Genomic DNA, 22,484 nt, shown 5'->3' with positions numbered 1-22,484 from the left:
TGGTGCTTATATAGAAGACAATCAAGGTAATGACCTGATTCAACACGTGTGCAGCAGACCACTCCTAAGGGGAGTGTACACTCTCAGACAGCCACAAGGGCCAAGTGAGAATACAGAAAAGAAACACGATGACACAGTATAAAGAAAGTTTTAAAATTCAAGCCTATAGGTACTATAGTGAAGCAAAGATACTCTGTGAGGTGAAAGGGCACAGTGTCAGTCTTTAAAACACCTAGTTTAGGTCGGTTTAGGTTTGTTTGTTTTGTTAAAATACTCATCACAAGTGCATTTGTAAACTTAATTTTGTAGAAATGCTTTTGTGTGCTCTATTTGACCGCTCTTTTAATTCACATTGGGGCCCCTTTTTATTTCCCAGCGCATCATCTTTTTGTTTTAAGCTTAAATTTTGAAGCACTTTGTAAAGTAGGTTTTGCTTTGAGTGCTGTAAACAAACTACTGATGTTCAGTGGTGGTGACTGAATCACTGGTACATCATTATCACTGGTACAGGTGCATGTGGCAGATCAATGCTAACGTGTGCTATAAATAGCCAGAGCCGTGCGTAATGGTTGCATGCTCGACTGCTCTTCTGTAGTGTAGAACCAGCAAAATGACACACACTGTGCAACTTCTGTCCCATCATTTTCACTGATAGGTATTAAAACTTTAATTGCAGGCAAAAATATTAATCGTATCCGCATCGGTATGTGTGGCTTCATAGATCTGCATGTGTATAATTCTGTGTTTGTACACTTGTACACTTTAGTTTTAACCCCCAAGCATTTTACTGAAAGTAAGTGAAACTAAATGTATGAAATAATGCAAGAAGCTTTATTCAAATACAGCATTTCCCAGCTGACGATATCTGTGCGCCTTTCTACAGTCTACGTGCTCCTGATTGTTTAGTCTTTGATTAAACTGAAGCAGAGGTTTATCTGTCTACCTCTCTGTGTCATTACACTTACACTACCCATACAGGCACATGGGAAATTTAGCATCAGCGTAGCAGCAGCTCTCTGCTCTCAGACACTCTATCAATCATTAGATTCTATGTCTTAGCCTCACTGGTACTTCAGTCCCTCATTCCCCCAACATCTGTTATGTGGAAGCAGAGCACTCGTCCCTTCCTTTTCTTCTCTTCTCACATCACTGGCAGCATGCTGCAGTGCTGCTTAACCTCCGGAGACAACAGGGAGAGGAACAGGGGATGAGAACCTGACCTCTGGGAGTTGAAGCACATTCTACAAGGCCCTCCACGGACCCAGTATTGTAACTCTGTTAGTTGAAGGGTAGACACGGCAATTTATTTTATTGCTAACACCATCCATTCATCCTTGCATCTGTCCATCCGTTCCTCTCCAAGTATAGGATGGTCAAAGATGTGGTCCGTTGACCCCAGTTCAAACCCTGTGGCAGGGAGCATCTACTGAACAAGACATTCAATGCCTACCTGCTCCAAGTGTGAATTGTTTTTTTTTTCCCCCTCCTGAAGTTATTCCTACACCTTCCCCCCAACAACATTCACTAAGCCACAGATTGTTTTATTATATCTGTTCAGAACTAATGTAAATGAAATTATTTTCCTTCACAGTCAATTGTTTACCTGCTGAAATGCCTTTCGCACGTGCATTCAGACCATCACAACCTGTTCCAGAATTACATTTTAATACAACCTAAGTGGCTTTTAATTGGTCTTGGTAATTATAGGTCTTGCTCATTACATGTTTTATATTAGTTTTACCTAATGAAACAAATCCCTTTACAGGAACCAGATTTCAATAAAACACATTGCTAGGTTCCATTTTGCCACTGGACAGGATCTAAAGGAAATCCACTTTATGGCTCCCCCTCTTCTCTCCTTCCTTCTATTAGACTCAACCTGACCACCATCTCCCGCCTAATGTTACTTTGTAAACACAAGAACATGCAGAGAGACACAATCATAAAGCAATTAACTACAAATGTGTAGCAGTCTAGAAAAAAAAACACCATTTACCTTAATGTTTGTGTCTCCAGAGACAACCAGACAGGATCATTTGTTGATTAATTATAGTTATGCATTAAAATTACCTGAAAATGATCTCTACAGATTAACAATCAGCGGCTTGTGTAAAACCAGACTGAAAGAATGGCTTGTGCTTTATGTGTGGCAAGGTGAAAAATGCTATAATTCATTAATCACATTTAGCGAGTTTGCTCATTTTCCAGGTGACCTGTTGCATTGTGCCAAAACCCTATTAATCCATCTTTATATCCAAGTGTGCAAGTGCAAAGTCAAATGGACTGACAAACCGAAGCATCCTTTATCCTGCAGCTACCGCTGAAAACTTCATGAATAGTGTTTTTCTCTCCCAACACTCATCCTATACCACTCTTAACATCTGAGCCATGTCTAAAAACCACCTCTAAAAATATCTGTTGCTGAGGAGACTGCAAGCCTCCTCTCTCGTGTCTTCCATTGTCAGCCCCAGTCTCTGCTCTCCTAATAGCTCAGAACACTAATATTCCTTCTCATTTGACACCCGTGGGAGAGACAGTGCTGCCATAAACATTAAATATTCCCTGACACTGTGGCTGATTGCAACACAGCTCCTGTGCTTGTGCAGAAGCACACAAAATACACCCAAGTGGGCGCTGAGGTGAAGGTTCAGGTATAAATATATCCTATTAATTGGGATGTCCTTAGTGGAAATACCTACACAAGCTACAAGGCTTAATTTGCAGCTGCATGACATTATTAGCATAAAAAATACTGAGAACTGAAACTAAAGTGAGGTTGCTTCTACAGCACTGATGGTCAATCATCTTCTGTGGCTATAGGCTTGAAAAACAAGTCAATTTCTTCAATGTCGAATGAAAACATCAACGCCCAAGCTGCTGCTTCTGTTGCATGGCACCAAATGATTTATTAGGCAACAGACAGAATCCGTTAATAATTAGAAAGCCTGTTTGAGCTGCACAGAGCTTTGATTTCCCATCTGCTTTGAACTGCAGTGTTGCTCTATCAATCCACTGATGGTACTGTATATACTTTCTGGCTGCTGACCAGTAGTCTAATGTACAGAGCAGCTATGCTCCGCCACAACCACCGTTACTGTGATCACAGTGACTCACATTATACAGATATTCTCTGATGAGATCAAAGTAATGCAAGATGTAAGGAACCAAAACAAGGTGATGTGGATAGAGCTAAATAGGGAGATAAGTAATATCCCCCTCTGATTTAGGAAACTGTATACCAAATGATTTATGCAAATCAGCTGATCAGAGGCTCGCGATAAACTGGCAACCTGTCCAATGTTTTTCTGCCTTTCATCAAATGCATGCTGGGACATGCTCTGGCCCCTGAGAGGGAGAAAAATGGATGGGTGGACTGAATTGATTTTAAGTAGGAAAAACAACAGTACAAGTACAATCCTGACCAACCCTGGCAGCAGAATATTACCCTAGACAAACTGTAGGAACTGTGCTGCGTTTTAATATTGGTCCATTATCTGTTTTTACAGACTGTGTTTGTCCCTTCTTATCAGAAACACAGCTGCAAGTGAGTGGGAGTGAAATGCTGGGAGGGGAGCGAGACTGAATGAGTGCACTGAAATCATTAGGGGAACCTGACCCTGAACCGAAAAGGCCCAGGTTCGGTCCCCTGTTCCACCAGCCAGTCGCCAAAGTGTCCTGGAGAAAGACACTAAATCCCCCACAGTCTTTAAGGCTCTGTTCTGTCCCTGACTCTATTCTCTCACCTCACTGTGCAGGGCTGAGGGGATAAAAAGAAATGAAAGAAAAGAAATTCCTCCTCAGGGGATCAATTACTGTATAACATCCAATTATAATTATTATAGACTGCTGAACTGCAAATATACCCCAGCCTACCAAATTTCATCCATTTTAGGAACATGCAGATGACTCAGATGAATTTAAAGGCAGTGGCTGACCTGCTGCTGCCTGCAACACGGAGAAAACACCACATATGAACAAATAACATGTCGTATGAAAGAATTACTTGGTAGAGATTGCATTTTATTTTATTTATTTATTTCATATTAGATGGGAAAAGATGAATGGCCCCAATCCCACCTATATATCATTGCAATTTGTCTCTATTATGCCAAGCATCTGTGCCATCTTTCGCATCTGTAACCCTTATCTACCACATCTGATCAAAGATGTCTGCTCACAGCGACCGTGTGTGAATTGTGTATGCACTGTGTATGTGAATATGCAGTGTCTCTTCATTTGAATTCACTTCAAACACGTGGATGTTTCTGAGTGCATTTTCTGCACATCGTGGGCAAGTTATCAGGGACTTGCTGAGTCTACAGGTTAATATCAGAGAGCAGCTTTGGACTGGATGTGATGAGCCTTGGGTTCACAGTTATGTACTGCTGGGAAAATGAGGCCGAACTATGGTTTAATGTGAGGCTGGTGGGAGTCACGTTTCCCCTCTCGGATTTCACTGAGCAGCACACGAACACAGGCTCCCTGTCTGGCTTTGCTCTGTTCGTGTAAATAAATATCTGCACTGCAGAATTGATTAGACATATACAGGGTGAACAGAGAGATAGAACGATCTGTATTATGCAGTGAAATGCAATATAAATTACAGTTTTCATAGATAATTTGTGTTGTAATCTATTCTGTTGTGCATTTTGAGGCTGCACATTGTGGTGGTGTTGAATTGTTCTGTATTGTATATAAAAGTGTGTTTGGCCTCTTCATTCATAAATAAATAGGAGGGAAAATGTTAGAAGCATCTGACGATCTGAGGCTTGAATGTACAGACACTGTGTGCTTTTTCACTCTAAAAAATATTACTCATGTCCCAAAAGACGCTTTGAGTCAGTGTCAAAATTTTCAGCAAAAACAACTTTACAGAATTCATAGTGTAAATATTTGTCATGCTGTGTGTTTTCATTGATTCTGTTTCAATCAAAGACAGGTCAGGACGTCTGAGGATTAAATAAAGTTCTACCAAAATGCGTCAGGGATCTAAGGTCAGCATAAAAACTGAGGAGCTATTTAAAACATGGAACTTCAAAGCAAATCAATACACAACACATGCGCTGCATTTTGCTCTTTGTTCGTTCTGTATTTATAATATTAAAATGTCCGTTATAACATGCAGTGTACTGCAGCACTGTGCATTTTAATAGTCAGATAATTTAACGGCAAATAATTTCTTGCATAAAGCATTTGTTTGGGATATAACCTGCCTATTTTTTTCCTTGTAGACAAATATTCTGTATCACCGTGTCCCTATACCTAAATAATACATATAGAAATACAGTGAATATGAAAACATTAGTAATGTTACAACACAAATGAATCAATCTGCAACATATTCCCTACAATATGGTTTAAGCTTAGCGCATCTATATTAATTCAACTCTTAACACTCTCCTATAACATTTAAAGAATCCAGTAATCCGTGCAGGTAGCATGACAGGCCTCTATGGCCTCATTGTTTTTTGTTTTGTTTTGTTTTTTTCTTTCTGAATAACTAACCATACAGTGCCTCTGCAACCTGGCTCTGCTATGTCATTGAAAGAAAGTGGTGCTGCTGAATATTTGGGTATCAAAGGATCATAAGATGAAACAAAATGATAGGAAGTAATTTGCAATTTTCCAGCTTTCTGTGTAGTCTTTTATAATGGGTTTCAAATGTGCTCATGGGGAGATGCTCTGATGTTAATAAGAAAGACATCTACATGGTGATGTGTGAAATTAAATAGGATTAAAGAAGACTGTGATTACTGTGATGCATCTTCCTATAAGGTTTCTGTAAAAGGAGTATCCCACCATTTCTATTAAAAAGATACCTCGAATAAAAGCATGTTTTATAATCATCTCCATCATTGGCAGCGTCAGTAATCAATATTTGTTTTCATGTTATCTTGTCTGCTCACTAGGTTCCAGACTTGTCTCCCTCAGGTTACATATACTCTTTCTTTTAGTCTTATTATCATTACATTATTGTCTACTGCTCCCTAATTTTGGCGTATGATTCTGGATCATGATCAGTAACTTATCATATCTTATGAGTATCTGTTTTTGTGTTCCAGTATCGTTTACAAACAGGATTTGCTCTATTTTAGTCTAGATGAACAAGTAATATCAGTGTTTTTCAAATTTAAGTTGATATTTTTCAGTTCAAACCTGGTGCAGTGTCGACTGTGAAGTCTTTTGGATGAACAGTCCTCGAGATTTTTGCATGCTGATACTTGACCAGTGCACGAACAGGCACTGCATTAGTCTAACTTTGAATGGAGGAATCTCTGTCTGTGTGTCTGTATTTCGATTTTCTTGACAACTGCTCATCCAATAGACTTCAAACTTCACGGGTGTATTGGTCAGGACCCAAGGAGGTGCAGTGTGGAGTGCGAAGGTGTTTGGATGATGCTATCAAGAAAGCTGCAAGCCGGATTTACGCAGGCCGAGCAATCAACCCCTAACGACAGGCACATGTTGAACGGGCACTGTACTAGTTATAAAAAAATATAAAGAAAGGGAGCTATGATTCAGCTACAATGCTACAACAGGTGCTGTAATCTGGACTAGCTGTTAAATTGAGTGTTAAGTGCTGCATGGGTCTAATCTTTGGTCTCTAAAACAACAACAAAAAAAAAATTATCCACTCGCGCTTGTATTGATGACTCTGCAAACAATCTGTGGAAGACTGTATGAGACCCCAGCAAGGCTGGAACTGTAGTTACACTCTGCCGTCAAAGTTGATGGATCAACTGAAAGTATTTGTTGGCACGGCTATTTTCTTAAGCCAAATGGCAACCGGTCGTGGTATTACATCTGTCAGCAACTCTGCTCCATATCAGCGTGCTCTAAGTCCCCCGGGGGGATATGGACCCACTCTCTATTTATCCCCACAGTGCAGGGGAAGCTCATGGAGGGCAAGAGGGCAGCAGAGACAGAACATGTTGTTTTGTTCAGATTATTCATCCCACGCCGTTCCTTCAGTTTGATGCGTGCCGTAACCATGCATTACCACCACTGCAATGCATTTTAGCAGAAGCACATGATTATTTTAAGGGGAGATTAAACTGTAAAGTGTTGTAAGCTTCAGATATGAGTGATATGATGATCTTTGATTGTATGAAAGTCTTGAACCAAAACAGAGTTCCCCCACAGTTATAATACATGACACAGTTCAATATAAAAACACTGAATATCAGCAGTTCTTTAGTCTAAAGAATCTTTCTGTCAAACTATTGGTAAAATAGACATCTCGTAGTGTGATCAGTACTTTTCAGTACAACCGTGTGTTCAGAAATAAACTTTGAAGCACTGTTGCTGCTACAACAGGGAAGAGTTATTTTTATTTCACCACCATGACACACATTAAAAATGATTATTTCAACTCGGTGGTGTAAGCTCAAATGATCCGTCTGTGTCAGCAGGAGCTTGAGAGAAATCCAACACTGGCCTATTTTTCAGCAACTGTGAAGTTCTGACCAGTGTTAATAGCAAAGTTTCTTTGTTCAAATGTGGCAGTTTGACCTGAGGATACACACTTCACATACTGAAATTTTGATAATGCATTTTTTTTTTTTTTTTTTTAATTCTTCAGGAGAGAATAGTCACTCCGCATCACTGTCGGCCATTGAGCAGTTTTGCTGGAGAGCATGCTGTCAATTCAGCTCCCAGATCCTGAGTGACAAAATGCTACATGACAACAGGTTCTGGGGCAACTATAAATTAGATTTCAAAATGACTGAATGACATTTTCCTTCTCAGTGCAAATGATTTATAAATCAAAGACGGCCCTCTAAGCGCTGTGAAATGAGCTTTTCTGCTCTGTGGTAAAATAACTCACCTGACAACCATGGGACTTTCCTCTTACCAAGGAGAATCCACAAAGCAAAGCTCTTAAGATGAAAATGTTGTCAGACCTTAGCTGTAGAGTTTAAAGTATATATTGCCTCACTCTCATGAGGCAAACCAAACATTAATGGTGCTGTCTAATCAGGCGTGGGCTAGCTGCAGTAGGCCTTGAGGTGCCCGTTCTCACATTGTCAAAGAGCTGCTGAAAACTTTCCCTGCAACTACATTTGATGTTTGACTGTCACTGTCTATCTATAGGAGATAGGATAGCTTCGGTAGCTAGCATACATTTCTGACAACAGATCAGTGAAAAAATGGTTGACATTCTAAATTTAAATCCCTTTTTATCCCCTGACACATCGCAGTTTTTCTTTATCAGTGCCTCAGATGTGATAAATAGCTTCTTGGCTTTGCTGGCATTCTTCATTGTAACCTGCTGATAGTGCCAGCAGCAAGTGCAGTGTGGTCACAGACAAAGAGCTGCGGCAGTATGAATGGTCAGTGGTGCTTTTTTTGTTTTTGTCAGTACAGTTACTACTTCGGGTACCAGTGTTCATCTGGCTAATAAATATGACTGTGCTCATTTCGGTGTGAGTAAGAGTAAGTTGCTTGATGTTTTTGTATTTAGAGGATACGGGATAAGCCCATATCTAAGGTGCCTGTTATTTAGCAGGATCATATGCCATTATATCCTACATGACATTCTGCGCTGTCAATTTAATCACAGAAATAGTGCTCGGGAGTAGGGCTGCAACAGTTAGTCGATTTATCGATTAGGCGATGAACAAAAGGTTAATTGGCAATGATTTTGGTGATTGATACGTCGTTATAGCCATTTTTCAAGCAAAGTGCCAGAGATTTGCTGATTCCAGATTCAAATGTGAGGATTTGATGTTTTTGATTTGTCATATATATAATAGTAAACTGAACTGGCCTGTTGCATAGTACAAGGAAGCGGATTTTCCAAAAAAATGAAAATGATCATTAGTTGCAGCCCTGTTAAAGAGATACTTAACAGTTGGCTTTGTATTTGGTGCTTAGTCAGAACTGCCACTACATTCAGAGTTTACATTTTAAAATTGTTCAAGTAACAGGGGTTTTCATTTGCAATTAGACCTTTCCACTCCAGAAAATAAAGAAAAGTGTTGCACTCTAATACTGATTTACCGTTCGTATAGGGAGATCTGAATTAATGGCTGAAGAGTCAATCTTAGTAAATAGTGGAAAATAGATTTCTAGTGACTGACTAGTGACTGGTAAGAAAGCTCTATCCAAGATAAGTTTTTCTGGACTGGTATTCTGGCTCATTACCGATGCCAAAGTATTGTTTTTAAAATAGTATTTCAAGTATATGTAAAGAAAATACTGCTGTGCTTGCCTCTTTCCAAAATGTGCCACACCATCAGACTGCACCAAGGTTCACAGATACTCCCCCCTTTAGCTGCAGCAGATCCAACTACCTGGAGGTTCATCCATTTTGTGATAAAGTGTCTTCACCTTTAATATTGCCTCTGGCAGGCCCCAGGACAGACCACACCAGCCTTGCTGGGCTTTTAACTTCTCCAAGATACAGCAATGAACAATCCCCATAAGAGTTCTCTCCTTTGTTGAATTGTTATTGGTCTTAATGCTTCTGCTCTCACAGTGAACAAGGTTAAATATTCACAGGAACATCTGGCGTTCCTGCAGCAACTTACACGCTTAATTGTATTAACTTTAATTACAGACCCAAAATATCTTATTTGCGCTTTTTGCAGACTAGCTAACTTTCTACTTATCACATGTCACTGATAAAATTGTGTGTCAACCCAGTTTTAATGCAACGGATTAGATAGCATAACTGAAAAACTTTAAGCTGATAAACTAAACCCACAGATTTGAGTTTTCTGTTCTAAGAGGAAAGTTTGGGATATTCTGTCGTGCAGTTTTGGGAAGTCTCTTTGACATGATAGAGATAAAGCACATTATGCAAATAGCAGATCTGTGGAAGAGTCTTGACAATCGTTCTCTCTCTCTCTGCACACCTGCAGCTAAAACCCTTCATTGATTTTCAAACTGTCTGAGGAACCAAGTTCCAGGTGGTTGAAAGTAACATAAAGCAGCCCTTGAAAGTGTAGCTGTGACAGTTTTAAAGAAATGAAACCATTTGCAAAATGCTGCAAACTGCTAATCAAACAAGGAAATGAACGGTGGAAAATAGAAAAGTGCGAAATGGGCAAAGCAGCATAACAATGTAACTGAAGTGAAGTTATAGAGAGAAGAGAGAGCTTCATCAAAATTTCTGTTTGGATGTTGTTGTAAATTCTTCCTTTCTATCAATTCTATCAATTCTTCCTTTCAGCAATTTTCCCACATCACTCACTGGCCATACTGTAGTTTGAATAATGTCAGCAGGTGAGCAGTGCTGGGATTATGGGTGAAATTCAAGGGATACAGGTGGATTTGCAGTCAAAGAAAATTCCTCTAAGGTCTCCTTTAACCCTTTAGAAGTCTAAAACACCGTTCATCAGGAGGAGCACTTCCTTTGTTTGATATGTTGAGGCAAGGGGACATGAACTCCTTCCTTCCTTCCTCTCCTCTTTCCTTTATTCCTCCCTTCATTTCTTTCTTTTTCACACAAGAGTATAATTAGAATAAGAAAGTACATTAAACAGGAAATACTGTGCTTCAAATTTGCATAATGCTAACACTTTGTTTATTGAATTGCTCAGCTGTTCTGGTAATTCTTTTTACCATGGCACAACAAGCCTGAAAACATCAAAATCAGTTCATTACACAGACTATGGTGCTTTGCCTTGATCATTGCAATATCTTAATAATAGCTCCAGCATCGTAATCTCATAAGGTGCATTTCCATAATAAGTGATGTCCTGTTTGTATTGCCCATACAAAACATTTAAAAAATAATACTGAAAACTCTTCTTCAGAAAATATTTTTCACTCTGCGTTTCAGGTTAATGAGTATTCAAATCATTCCTCTTGACATTTCCCTCATGACAAAGGGCGCAGTACGCAACCCTCATTTCTAACATTTGCATAATCTCCCTGTCGTCCCTGTGCTGCTGTGTGCTGTCTTTGCCCTCTTCCTCCTCCTCCTCTGCTTCAGCTGTCATTTAAGGAAGAAAAAAAAAAAAACTCTGATTAATTAATTAATAAATAATTAAGAATTAAAATTATCCACCCAACTAATCTAAGATGGTAACATTTGAGTGTCAGTGTCCAAATTTGGGAAAAGGAGAGCACACCAAGAGGCAGCTGTAAAAATTGTTATACACACATTTGAGGTTTAGTTTTACAGGCCCACGTGAGATAAATTCCCCTAATGCTTTAATTTCAAAGAGTGTCACAACCTGACTCTGTTACATCCACTTAATTTGACTGCATAGGGGATGTAATAGGAAGGGGTACAATATCTACTGCAAGAAAATCACACTGCTTTTCACAAGGTGAAAATAAAATGACACGGTGCGTCAGCCTCCATTACTGCAGAGGACTGTGCACTCTCTAATAAGGACACTGGAGGAACAACAGCTTTTCAGAGAGAAGCACAAACAGAGTGAAGTCTACTGAGGGAGCGAAGAATTGCGCATCAAGGACAGTCTTCCATTTCAAGGGTGGCGACGGCAAGACATCATACTGAAAAAAATGTTTTATCCCTCCTCTCTTGCAATCATCTTCCGTAATGACCCTCCAGCCTTAATCCCAAGAGGCGCTTTGATAGATGTTATACAATGGGAAAGGCCCAAATGAAAATACTGCTTTTCTGAAACGGCTCTGCGTCCCGGAGATGGGACATTTCAGCGACGGTCCAGCAGCTGCGGATGAAATGATATATAGCCGTTTGACAAACTGTCCTGACGATGACACTGTTCAGCATCCCAGAATTCAGAGGGCTGACACGCCTGAGTGACCCATGCAAACAGGTTCTATATGTGAAGCTTGCATGGTCTAGCATTAAACATTCATGCCACCTTTCCCTGTTCTGCAACTTTATCGCTAGAAATTCTTTTAAAGAACTGCTGTGTCTTACTCCCTTGAAAACAAAACCAGTGAATAAGCAAAAACTTTCTTGCTCTGACTATGTTATTTGCAGAATTTACTGCATGGCCCCCTTTAATAAATTGTATAATATTACTTTGTAGAGTTTTGAAATAATGGACATTTATGCAGTACACAGTGACCAAAAGTTACAGTTACAAAAAGGCACGTAGCCAAATATGACACTGGAATGACTCTTTTAGCCTAGTGCTATGGCTTTAGGAAAGGTAAAGTTGGTCTGATGGTTGGCTGGCTGGGCAAGCACCTTGGTCCAGATTTAAACATCTCGGTAACAGTTGGATGGAAATGATGCCTCCTGGGTTTTTCTCTAGCTCCACCATGATGCTGACATTTTTGGTTTTAGTGAAATGTCTTGTCAACTGTCAGATTGATTGCCATAAAATTTGGAACAAATATCCAGAACCATTTTCATGGCTGTGCATGTACACTCATGCAGTCATGCTGTGGATATTCTGAGGAAATTAGATAGTGTCTTTGTTTTGAGTTGGAACATTTATGGTTATATACTTTTCCTGAGGATGCTACAAGTATGCTGCATTTAGAGATCACAAAAGTGCCAGTCACCATTTTCATACCTCTGTTATTTAAGGAAATATTGTAACTCATCTTAAACTTGGATTTAATGTACAAAAAAACAAAGTCATCTGAGGAGCATGCCGGTTCCCCTTGGTTGTCTTAATTGTTCTCACCCTTTTGAGCTGGAGTTCACGCTTGCTCTCACAAAAACACCAAAGGTTATTCGCAACCTCCTCTGAGATATCGACTGCCCCAGTGTCAAACTGTTTCTGCTCCACGGTGCTGATACTCAAGTCCAACCAGTCTGATCAAATGCTGTGTGAGTTTCCAGTTAAATTCTCTTTCCACTTGAAAGCCCAGCAAGCTGGGATCCAATGATATCAGATTCTCTTGCCAGCAGGACCTTGTGTCATCTTACATCTGACACAACACTTCAACACCTATGCCAGCGCCCCTATGCCCCTAAAACCACTGCTACATGCACAGATGCCACTACTTTGTGAAAATGTAAATAAAAATATAAAATAACAAACAATTAGCCTATAACTAAGGGTCTGTATTCTTTTCAAAGCCAAATGTAAGAATTTATTTGTCCCCTTTCCCCAGGAAGCAAGTGGACACAATAAAACTAAATGGACATTTGAAAGGCCACACTATTTTTGTTACTTTGATTATTCTGTCTTTTTTGTCTCATTATGGGTGAAATTTTTATATTTGTCCCCCAGCCTTAAGCAGAAATGTTAAACTGCACCGTGCTGTGAGAAAAAGGCTGAATTAAAAATGTCATTATATCCATTTATGAGCTTGCGGCTAGCTGTGGAGCAGAAATATAAGTGAATTTCACCCTGGAAACCCCGGAGAACACCAATATAGAAGACGCTGTCACGGCAATAAATAAGTAAATAAATCTCTTCCTTATGGTTTTTACAATTTTGACTAAATAAGCACGCAAGTCTAAAACAAACACCAAGGATACATGCATTGATTTATCAGCAAAAATTCAGTGTAATTTCAGTTCGACTTTGAATCATCTTGTTTGTCTTGTTGTTAGGGCTTATGACTAAATTACACATAATTATGCAAACAACATTCATGTAGAAAAACATTTTTTATTTGAATGCCGTAAATAATATAAAAGACCATAAATAACCAAGCTGTATGAGTTAACTGACTCTAGCAGCGCAGTTATAATTTGGTTTCCAAGATGTTGCTGTTTTTTTTTTTTTTTCACAAACAGCAGAAATCAAAAGAACAAAAGAAATAAATGTGTAATTTTTATGCAATAAAACTAGAGAATCTGTTCTATTTTTACCTGCACCATCAAACACAACTCTGCCATTCAAAGCTATAATCAGCTTTCCTCCACACAAAGCAGCACAGTGAAAACAGGGCCACTGTGACATGAGGTGGGTGAGCCTGATGCTCAGTATGGCCTTTGGCTGGTTAATGAGATAGAGCATTTGGCCAATTCTGATCTGGCTGTTTTATTATGTGAGCAGACAACTGCAGAACCCATTTAGCAGCCAAATACCTGCAGCTTTGATTTTGACAGAGCTACCTGCTTGTCCTCTGTGTCTCTCACATAATCAATCAAAATTTGAATAGGAGGAAAGGACATGGCAATGGGACATGTTTTGGAAAGATCTCACCAGTCATCATATTTAAAGCAGCTGTAGAAATTCTGTCTAAATTCTCGTTTACAGTTGAAAGGCAGTGAAGAGGTTGTGTTGGTCTCTAAGCAGAGATTTTGCTTGCATGGTTGACAGTTCAGGACTGACATGCTGCCTTTAACTGTCAGTTGGTTTAATCAAGTGACAGTAAATTTTGTGGAAAAACAGGACTTTCAGATTCAAAATTTAAAGTGTTTCCCATGTGGCGCCTCCTTGAGTTTCCTGAGCAAACACAGCTGTACAAATGGCTCAACAAATCAAACAAATCAAATCAAATGTCTATGAAGACAGATGTTTGACCTTCCGTGCTGAGACATTCAAAACTAGAAGCATCCCTGTCTCGTAGTTCATCTTTGTCTTGACATCTCTTCAGTCTTAGTGACATTTGGGAAATGTTCATCAAACCTGGCAGGGATCAGACTTGTGTAATTTACATACTTAAGCTGAGGCCTCAGTCAGATATGCCCTGGAGCTACACCCGTAGTATACTAGTATTCTTGTGACCAGTGTCAGATTACTGCATGTTGCAATCACTGCCTACATCAGCAGAAAATAAGTAAAGGCGTATATATATATACATTATATAGTTTTAAAGTACTATAGTTTTATCCAATATACTGCAGTTTGCTCATTTATTGCCTAAATAGTTGTTACATTATAACACAGATGAAAACAAGCTATCATTAGACATTGATAAGACTATTCCAAATGTAGTGTGAGAGACATGAGATGAAGAAGATTGGATTATGAAAACCAACAACTACTTGTATGCAATAGCTGTAAATTGTGAACTGTAGTTTAATAAGGACCCCAAAAACACTGATTTCATCACAACACACCATCCAAACCACCATTCTAATAATACATGAGCCTCACCTACATAATACAACGAGCATGTTGCGGCTCCCCTTGGAGCCTTACAAAACCTTTCTAATTAAGGTTTGACCTCAGCGGGCACACTGGATTGTGACATGATATCGCTAAATGCAGTAAAACCCCTTGGAAAGAAAAAGGTCTCTGTAGCTGGAAATTGAAGTTTCCAGGGCTTTAAGCATTCATGACTCAGTGAGGGCTCGATGTAATGAAAGGCTGTGCTGAGTGTGGATAAAAATGAATTGGAGGCACCTTCAGGGATTCTCCACCTGACTCCCAAGTGAGACGTTTTGAGCAAAAGAAAATGGCAAATCCAGAAACATCAACACGCAGGTGTGTGAGTTCAAAGGAAAAACTTTATATTTGTTTATCACTAAAATGCATTGTATACTTACTACCCTTAAGGCCTAATGAAACTTTTGAATATGTTTCCTGTCTCCTTAAAGTCTTTTATTTTGACATTTTGAGACCTGATTTGTTTACCCTGGCTTGTGGTCTACTTTTAGTACATTACAGCCATCAACTGTTTCTCAGTTAGTTGGTATTTTATGCGACCTTTCACAGACACCTACCTTTGAAACTGGATTTTACTTTCATAGAAACAGATTTTTTTAAAATGCAAAAAAAGGAAGAGGGACTCTTCACACTCTCAGCTAAGCCAGCAAACAGACTTTGGATTTCAGCTCTTAAAAATAGTTACATACCCATTTGTAGGGGATTGATTTGAGAATCACTTTCTGCTCACCTTTTTAAAGGATGATTCCAACCTCTTTAAGGCTGTAGAAGCCATTATCATCTTTCCGTCTGTCCTTTTTATGGGAATTTTGAATTATAAAGAACTGTTTTCAAAGGCTTATATCTAAGGATTTAAATTATACATGCAAAGGAAAAAAAATGAAAGAACATTTTCAGAAAAATTAGAAAAAGCTGAAATCATACAAGAACAGTTGTGTTGGGTTTTGAGTCCCCCTTGTATGAATTGTTAGGCAAATAAGCAGCTGAGCTGGACAGACTGGAGGGCTCTGCGGGAGTAATCTGCTGCTGGTGCCGCTCTAGAGCGACTGATGATGGGCAGCAGCTCAGAGCTGGCAGGAAAGAAAGGGATGCAGTGGCACAGAGAGTACTGGACATGTCGGTAGTGATTACGTTCTGCTTCAGCAAGGGTCAGGGGTCAGGCTGAGCGTGTTCGGGCAACTTCCTGTGCCAAACTGACTGTATTCCCAGAACTGCACAATGCTATTTCCTTATGTTGCTCCTGCTAGTTGTGCAGCCTCACTTTTACAGTCACTGCTTCTCAGTGTTTGAAAATCAAATTCAGTTCCCTCACTGCATCCACTGAACATATCTGTGAAGCACATATTCCCCAGAGGTAAGAGCTGAGAGCTTACTCTAAAGTCAGATTGCTATTATAATGTTGGATTTGCGAGGTGGTAAGAAAGAACGCCTCTCTGCAGAGGAAACGGATCTGCTCGTGTGCGAAGTGAAAGCGTAAGTTAATTGGTTATTTAAACACCGTGGGCCCTGGACAGGAAAATGACAGTTGCGTTGGTCTAAAACTAGCAAAGACACTTGCGTCGCACTTGGTGCTGCTTGGCGCCAGTTGTAAGATAGGAAACTGAAACTGCAGTTTCCTCCATTTTGAACTCTACAGTGTGACTGTACCAACAAAAGACAGCAATGTCAAGGCAGTTTGCCATTGCTAGCACATTTCCATGTCAAGGTTCTTCAAAGTTCAGCCCAATCCTTTCAAATTTAGTATAAGCAACTATGCTGCTTATACTAGAGAATGAATTACTTGTCCACTCAGAGGGAAACACTTTCATTGTGCTTTTCAGGGCTCAAAGTGAGATTCACTTTGTAGGAAACGCTTTCACATCAGTCTGAATGAACAAGGATACTTGTGGAAATGTTGGAAGAAAGACTCACCATCCTCTCGAGACTTTTGAATAAACGCATCAACGCCACTTTCTCCGTAGTTTCCCTCTGAAGCTACAGTGGAGACGTAGTTCCAGCGCATGGCTTTGACAATGTCCACCATGGCCTGGGCCTGGTAGGTGTCTGGGGGCACCACCCGGGAGAAGAAATCATAGCGGGTGTTATCACTCAGCTCTGGAGCCGTGGAGGCATAGCTCACTTGCGGGATCTTTGAGAGGAAGAGTGGAAGAAAGAGAAAGATGTGGTTACACATGGTGAAATATACAGATTAATAGACTTTGTGTAAATTAATTATATATGCAGCAGGGAACCTCCTTGCAGTTTCATGTACAAAAACCTGATTATAATATGACACCTAACATCTGCTGAAATATCTCAGCTGCTTCTTGGTGGTTGTTCATCCCCTCCAGTTGGCACGCTGTTGCTTTAAATAGTCCTGATGATCACAGGCTTAGCTACAATACCTTCTGAGGAGTATTTTCCATACCAGTCAAGCAACGCTAATCTGTTCATGAATTCACACTTGTCTCCAACATAATGTGAGATTTATTTGGACAAAAACATATAAGCACAAGACGATCTGCCTTGAGAGCTGAAATAATACCCGATGTTCCTGTCAAAATTCACAAAGCTATTACTGTATAATGGGGAAACTAAAAATATAACCTTATTATGTTACTTGGTTTGAACAGTTTGAATGGAAGAACACAATAAGGTCAGCTGTTGAGGAATAGCTTGATAGAATGGAAAGTAATTAAGAGCAAGTCAAACTTGTATTGCTGTTGGAAACTGTCTTAGATCTTGAGAGAGTCGTTGAAGGAAGTCACAACACTCTTTTGATAAATCTGTTCAAAACCATCTAGGTTGACATGTAAAAAGCTTAAGTTGGTGAGTACAATTCTCAGAGTTCTGGTTGCCTTCACATGTGACTCTTCTAAAAGGTTTAACTCCCTCTGTTCTTAGTTTCTCTGCGGAAATCTTTCAGAAGCCGCCTCATGCAGGAAATTCTTAGTTGGTAATCTCAACTTTTGCTTGCTCAAGTTATTTCAGATTTATCGCTGCCATAGCTTCTGTGATCTTTCTACTGTATGGCTTCTGTCCTGCACAGTTTGGAAGTTAACTGACCAGATTTTATGACATTCAGTAATGTGTCTCATGGTTAAACTTCAAATATGGCTACGCTTTTTATGCTAATGCATTTTTTTTTTTTTTTTTGTCCTGATTCCCCAGGGTTGATGAATTCAGGCAGTACATGCAGAGGGCAGAGCTAGTGCTGCTTTAAAGCAGAACAGAGTTTGATTCCATTTGAGTCAGTGGCGGAAACATCTTCTCATGTGCATGAACCAGCCCAGTATTAGAGCAGACTACAGTACGTGTCCTTAGGCCACTTCTGCCTTTTAAGAGGTCTTAATCCAAGAAATCTAGTATCTTTTTCATAGTAAAAACACAAAACACTGAAAGAAATACACAAATAGAAGAACATTATGTTGACAAATGAGTGAAAATTAGCTGCTTGGGAGTATTGCTTAGTTTTTATAATCATGTGAAGATAATAACCGTTTCCGAAATTCAGTTTGCAATGGCCAATACCCTCCTAATCTAGAAATTGTTATCTGTTACAAATTATTTTAATAATACAGTATCGCAATAGCTGTGTTATTCCAGTAATAAATTAGAAGGTCAAAGTAGTCGACTTTGCCCCTTTTTTTTTTTTTTTTTCATCACTTGTGAATGAAATGTTGCCCATCCTCTCTAAGTACTGTTTGTCATTGCACCTCAGTGTAGCCCTGGGGATTTTGACAAATGCTGTCACCTTTGAGCATCCATACTGAGATGAAGGGATGAGCTGACACTCAAAAGCACTTTGAAACCTGCGGTATAACAACATTAATTTATTACAGCTTAGACGATGTATGACTTTCTGTGTCTGCTTTTTCTGAGTCTGAATTTCAAAATGAAAATGGTGAATTTTGGGGGAAAATCAAGTTACCTACCAACCCATGTACAGTACCTGCATCCAGCAGTCCTACATCAAAGTAAACTTTACCCACCGACAGTTCTGCTTTACCAATATTTGCTCCACTAACTGCAGACAGACTGCTGTGGAAGTGATATCGTCCCTTCCTCTCTCCCGCACTTCACACAGCGGAGGCCTTTGATGTGGTCAGCTGTAGCGCTGCACTGATCCTGCTTCTGCTGTGCTCCCTGCTCATCGCTGCAGCCTGTGTTAGGAGCACAGCTGTTCACTCTGTACCCATGACCTACAGCTCCTAACAACTCATGTAACTCCACACCGGCATTCCTTTTCATGCCACAAGGATCCGCTGGGTAAAGCCTGAACCGTGGACTGTAATAACATCAGGTATTTGAGGTTCAAATAAAAACCCACTGTGCATTGACAGTGCTTCAGTGCGGGCTTGGCTTTATAGGTAATGACCTGAGATGCCCATCAAAAGGCAGGCTTGTTAGCTCGATTCCCTTTCAAAGAAGAGAAGAGGTAGGAAAAGGACATCTGTGTGTGCTGTAATGGACGATGTGCATGTTGCATGTCAGCCTCCTGGACTGACGGCTTTTCAGTTGTCCCAGACCAGCACTCTGTGCCGTGTCCACAGAGCCTTTCTGCATCAGCTGTCTTGTTTTGACCTGAATTGCATGTGCAAATTGTATTTCCTTAGGAACTGTGACCACTGAGTGGCATCAGTGTTGGAGGCCGATATGCCTCCTGCACGTGTTCCTCTGGGATGCTCTTAGAGACTCAGACCTTGACGGGCTCTCGCTCGGCACCCCGTGGATTGATGGCAATCAGCTGACTTGTTGATTTAACACCTGGTGGTAACAGCAGGCTAATGTACACCTGACCCCCGAGTTTGCTTATTTTGTGTTTGCTTTGACGGTTGGTGGAACTGCTCTCTCTTTACATCTGTGTTTTTCTCCCTCTTGGAAACAGTGAAAGTGTGAACCATCTTTTTTTTTTTTTCTCTTCGCACTTCTTTGACGTCACGAAGCGGGATATAGCAAACTGAAATTAAAGTGTTGTGCAAAGGTGTTTGGACGGTGTTAATGATGTCTGATTTTAGATTATTCCAATGTTCTAGCACACAGCAGCAGAGCGAAAATTTGCCTTTTAGCCATTTGCAACTACAGTTCACTCAGTTTCTGTGTCAGAGTGATAGATGTGCTTTTATTAGTTAATTTTGAAAATACATTGTGTTCTTTGGAATAAAATATACGGTGACACATGAAAGGGTCTCTGGCATTTCCTCGCTATAGCTACTAGAAAACCATAAAGACTCGGTAACTAAATGAAAACTGAATTTAAAAAACAAAACAAAACATTTGTCACATAAATGGTGCAATACTTTGAAAATATCTAGGTAAATGTTTGGCCCCTGTCTTTAAATTTACCTCTTTTTTTGTGTGTGTTTTTAATTTTGTTGCTGTCATATATTGTGGTGCTGCTGTGACGTGTCTAGTCCCATATCTGCCAAGTAAGTGGGAGCTGCACTGAAGCTACCCTGTGTTGTATTTTTCACCTGAGGGATTTTCACTGCTGTAACAATCACACAATTTCAGCATTCTGTCAAGAACCGGGACAGGCAGAGCTTATCATGTTTGTATTGGCGAGATTTCTTGCTCACTGGACTACAGCGATAGTCCTGAACAGTGTGTCTCCACTAATAGAACACAGTCATTTCTTAGCATTGACTCAAGAAATTTAATTCCTCAGCGAAAGCCCACTCCAATCTCCCTCTAGAAAATCAAAAGAAACAGGGATTGGGAGGAAAAATAAAGATGTGATGTGTTGTTAAAAAAAAAAATAAAAAGAGGGAGAGAGAATGTGCCATATGCAGCAAGGAGAGAATATCTTGGCAGGGGTTTGATGTATGAAAACCGCACTGTTCGGCTGAGTTTAGGATGGCTCACTGTACTTGCATCCAGATTCAGTGGTAAAGATCTGAGTAGGTTGTTCAAAAAAAAAATCTTGTCATGGCTCCATTTTCGTGATTTTCTGTATACATGCGTTCAGGCTGAGACTAAAGCAGCTGAGCTTCCTGTCCTCTCATGTGAGCTCTTTGTGACCCATTTACTTCATACAGAGTATACCAATACAGTATGCCCCCCCCCACCCCCAACCCAAGTTTATAGAACTGCTTTAATCTGCCCCCCCACCCCAGCACTATCCATTTAATTGCTAATGGGCTTGGGAACTATGCTTAATTGCTGTGATGTGAGTTTCTAGCAGATTTTTGATGCAGATTTAATGTTCAAATCACTTGCTTTAAATAACTGTGCCTTTTTAAAAATTCAATGAGCTCATTTGGCACTGCATCAATGCAGGAGTAATGATGCTCATTAGAACTGTACAGAAATATTATACATCTGTACTGTTTGCCGGGGAAGAAAAATCAAAAGCTTCAGTTGGGCTCTGGAAATGTTTCAGTAAATACTTCCTGCAAATATGTTTGCAGTGTAAAATATAAATAAATAAAACACAAAGAAAAGGTTTTTGCATCATCTAACTTGTGCGTTAGTCTTACAGTTATACAGCGCCACTGTGACTAAGAGGCGTTGATATTTCATCTTAATATAATATAAAATCCAAAAGGTTGTGTTGACGTGACTTTTTCAGAACATGAGATTCAGCTAAAACCGTGTGTCATCCAAAGATGGCAACTGATGTTTCACTAAACCTCTCTCTCACTTTTCAATCACAGCTAAGCAACCTGTACATCCACAGCAGAGTTTAGAGTAATTATAGCCGTTCTGCCCTGCTCTTTATTTGCTCTGGGAAAGTTTAGACTCCAGCCTCTCCAGAAATACGTGTTACTTGATATAATGTTAAAGGTGCCCTTTGGAGTGTTCCCATAACATTTTAATTACATTTTTTATTTAGAACACTGTAATATATTCATCCTGCAATACAAGAACAGTGAAGCTCTGTATTTATGCCACCTCTTTGCCTGGGACATAGAACTTTACTGTTGGTTTTGGCAACCACATACATATTTGAGGCCCCTTCAAGTTTAAAACTAGTCAGTTTGAAACTCACAGAGTTGGTGTTAGCTAACTTCCTAGCTGATAAAATCCAACAACAATCGTCAATTCTGACCCCAAAAAAAAATCAACGATCCTTGGCTACAAATGAGAAGCTTTTGTATGCTTCTGTGTGAAATCAGGGAGCCATTGTTTTTTTAAAAATTACTATGAATTTCGAGTGGTAAATATGGTTGTCATTGTGAACTGCATATGTGCAGTGCCAGAAAGCTTGAACGGTGACTTAGAGGAGCAGGGTTTAGTGAACAGTCAGTCCTCCCCCCCAACCCCCCAACCATTTGCCTGTCAGAATCCTGGAGGGAAACTGTACGAGTGGCCCCAATAACAGTGCTGTAGCTTCTAATTTACAGAACCGTTTTACACCTGTTTTTTTTTTTTTTTTTTAACGTTCAGTCAGAGGCAAGTGTAGTTATGTTTTTTCTCTTAGGAGGCCCCAACAGCCAAATGTCTGACACTTGCCAGCACCTTCAGGCACACAGTGTGGTCTTCACTATTCAATTAAGAAGCAGCTGAATGTAACACTGGATGTTATCCAGTCAG

At 39.9% G+C, this 22,484-nt stretch overlaps 1 protein-coding gene across 1 annotated transcript in view; it reads right to left on the bottom strand.

Moving 5' to 3' along the window:
- Positions 1–22,484, bottom strand: part of LOC121191945 (metabotropic glutamate receptor 4-like) — a 104,360-nt gene that overhangs the window by 32,881 nt on the left and 48,995 nt on the right. Inside the window, exon 2 of the mRNA XM_041053434.1 lies at positions 16,881–17,097. Within this exon, the coding sequence (XP_040909368.1) occupies positions 16,881–17,097 (217 nt within the window). The remainder of the gene's footprint in view (positions 1–16,880; positions 17,098–22,484) is intronic.

This window comes from Toxotes jaculatrix, chromosome 2, assembly GCF_017976425.1.
Source record: "Toxotes jaculatrix isolate fToxJac2 chromosome 2, fToxJac2.pri, whole genome shotgun sequence".
NCBI lineage: Eukaryota > Metazoa > Chordata > Actinopteri > Toxotidae > Toxotes > Toxotes jaculatrix.
Note: the sequence above shows the minus strand (reverse complement) of the source record. Positions and strands in the feature narration are given on the sequence as shown.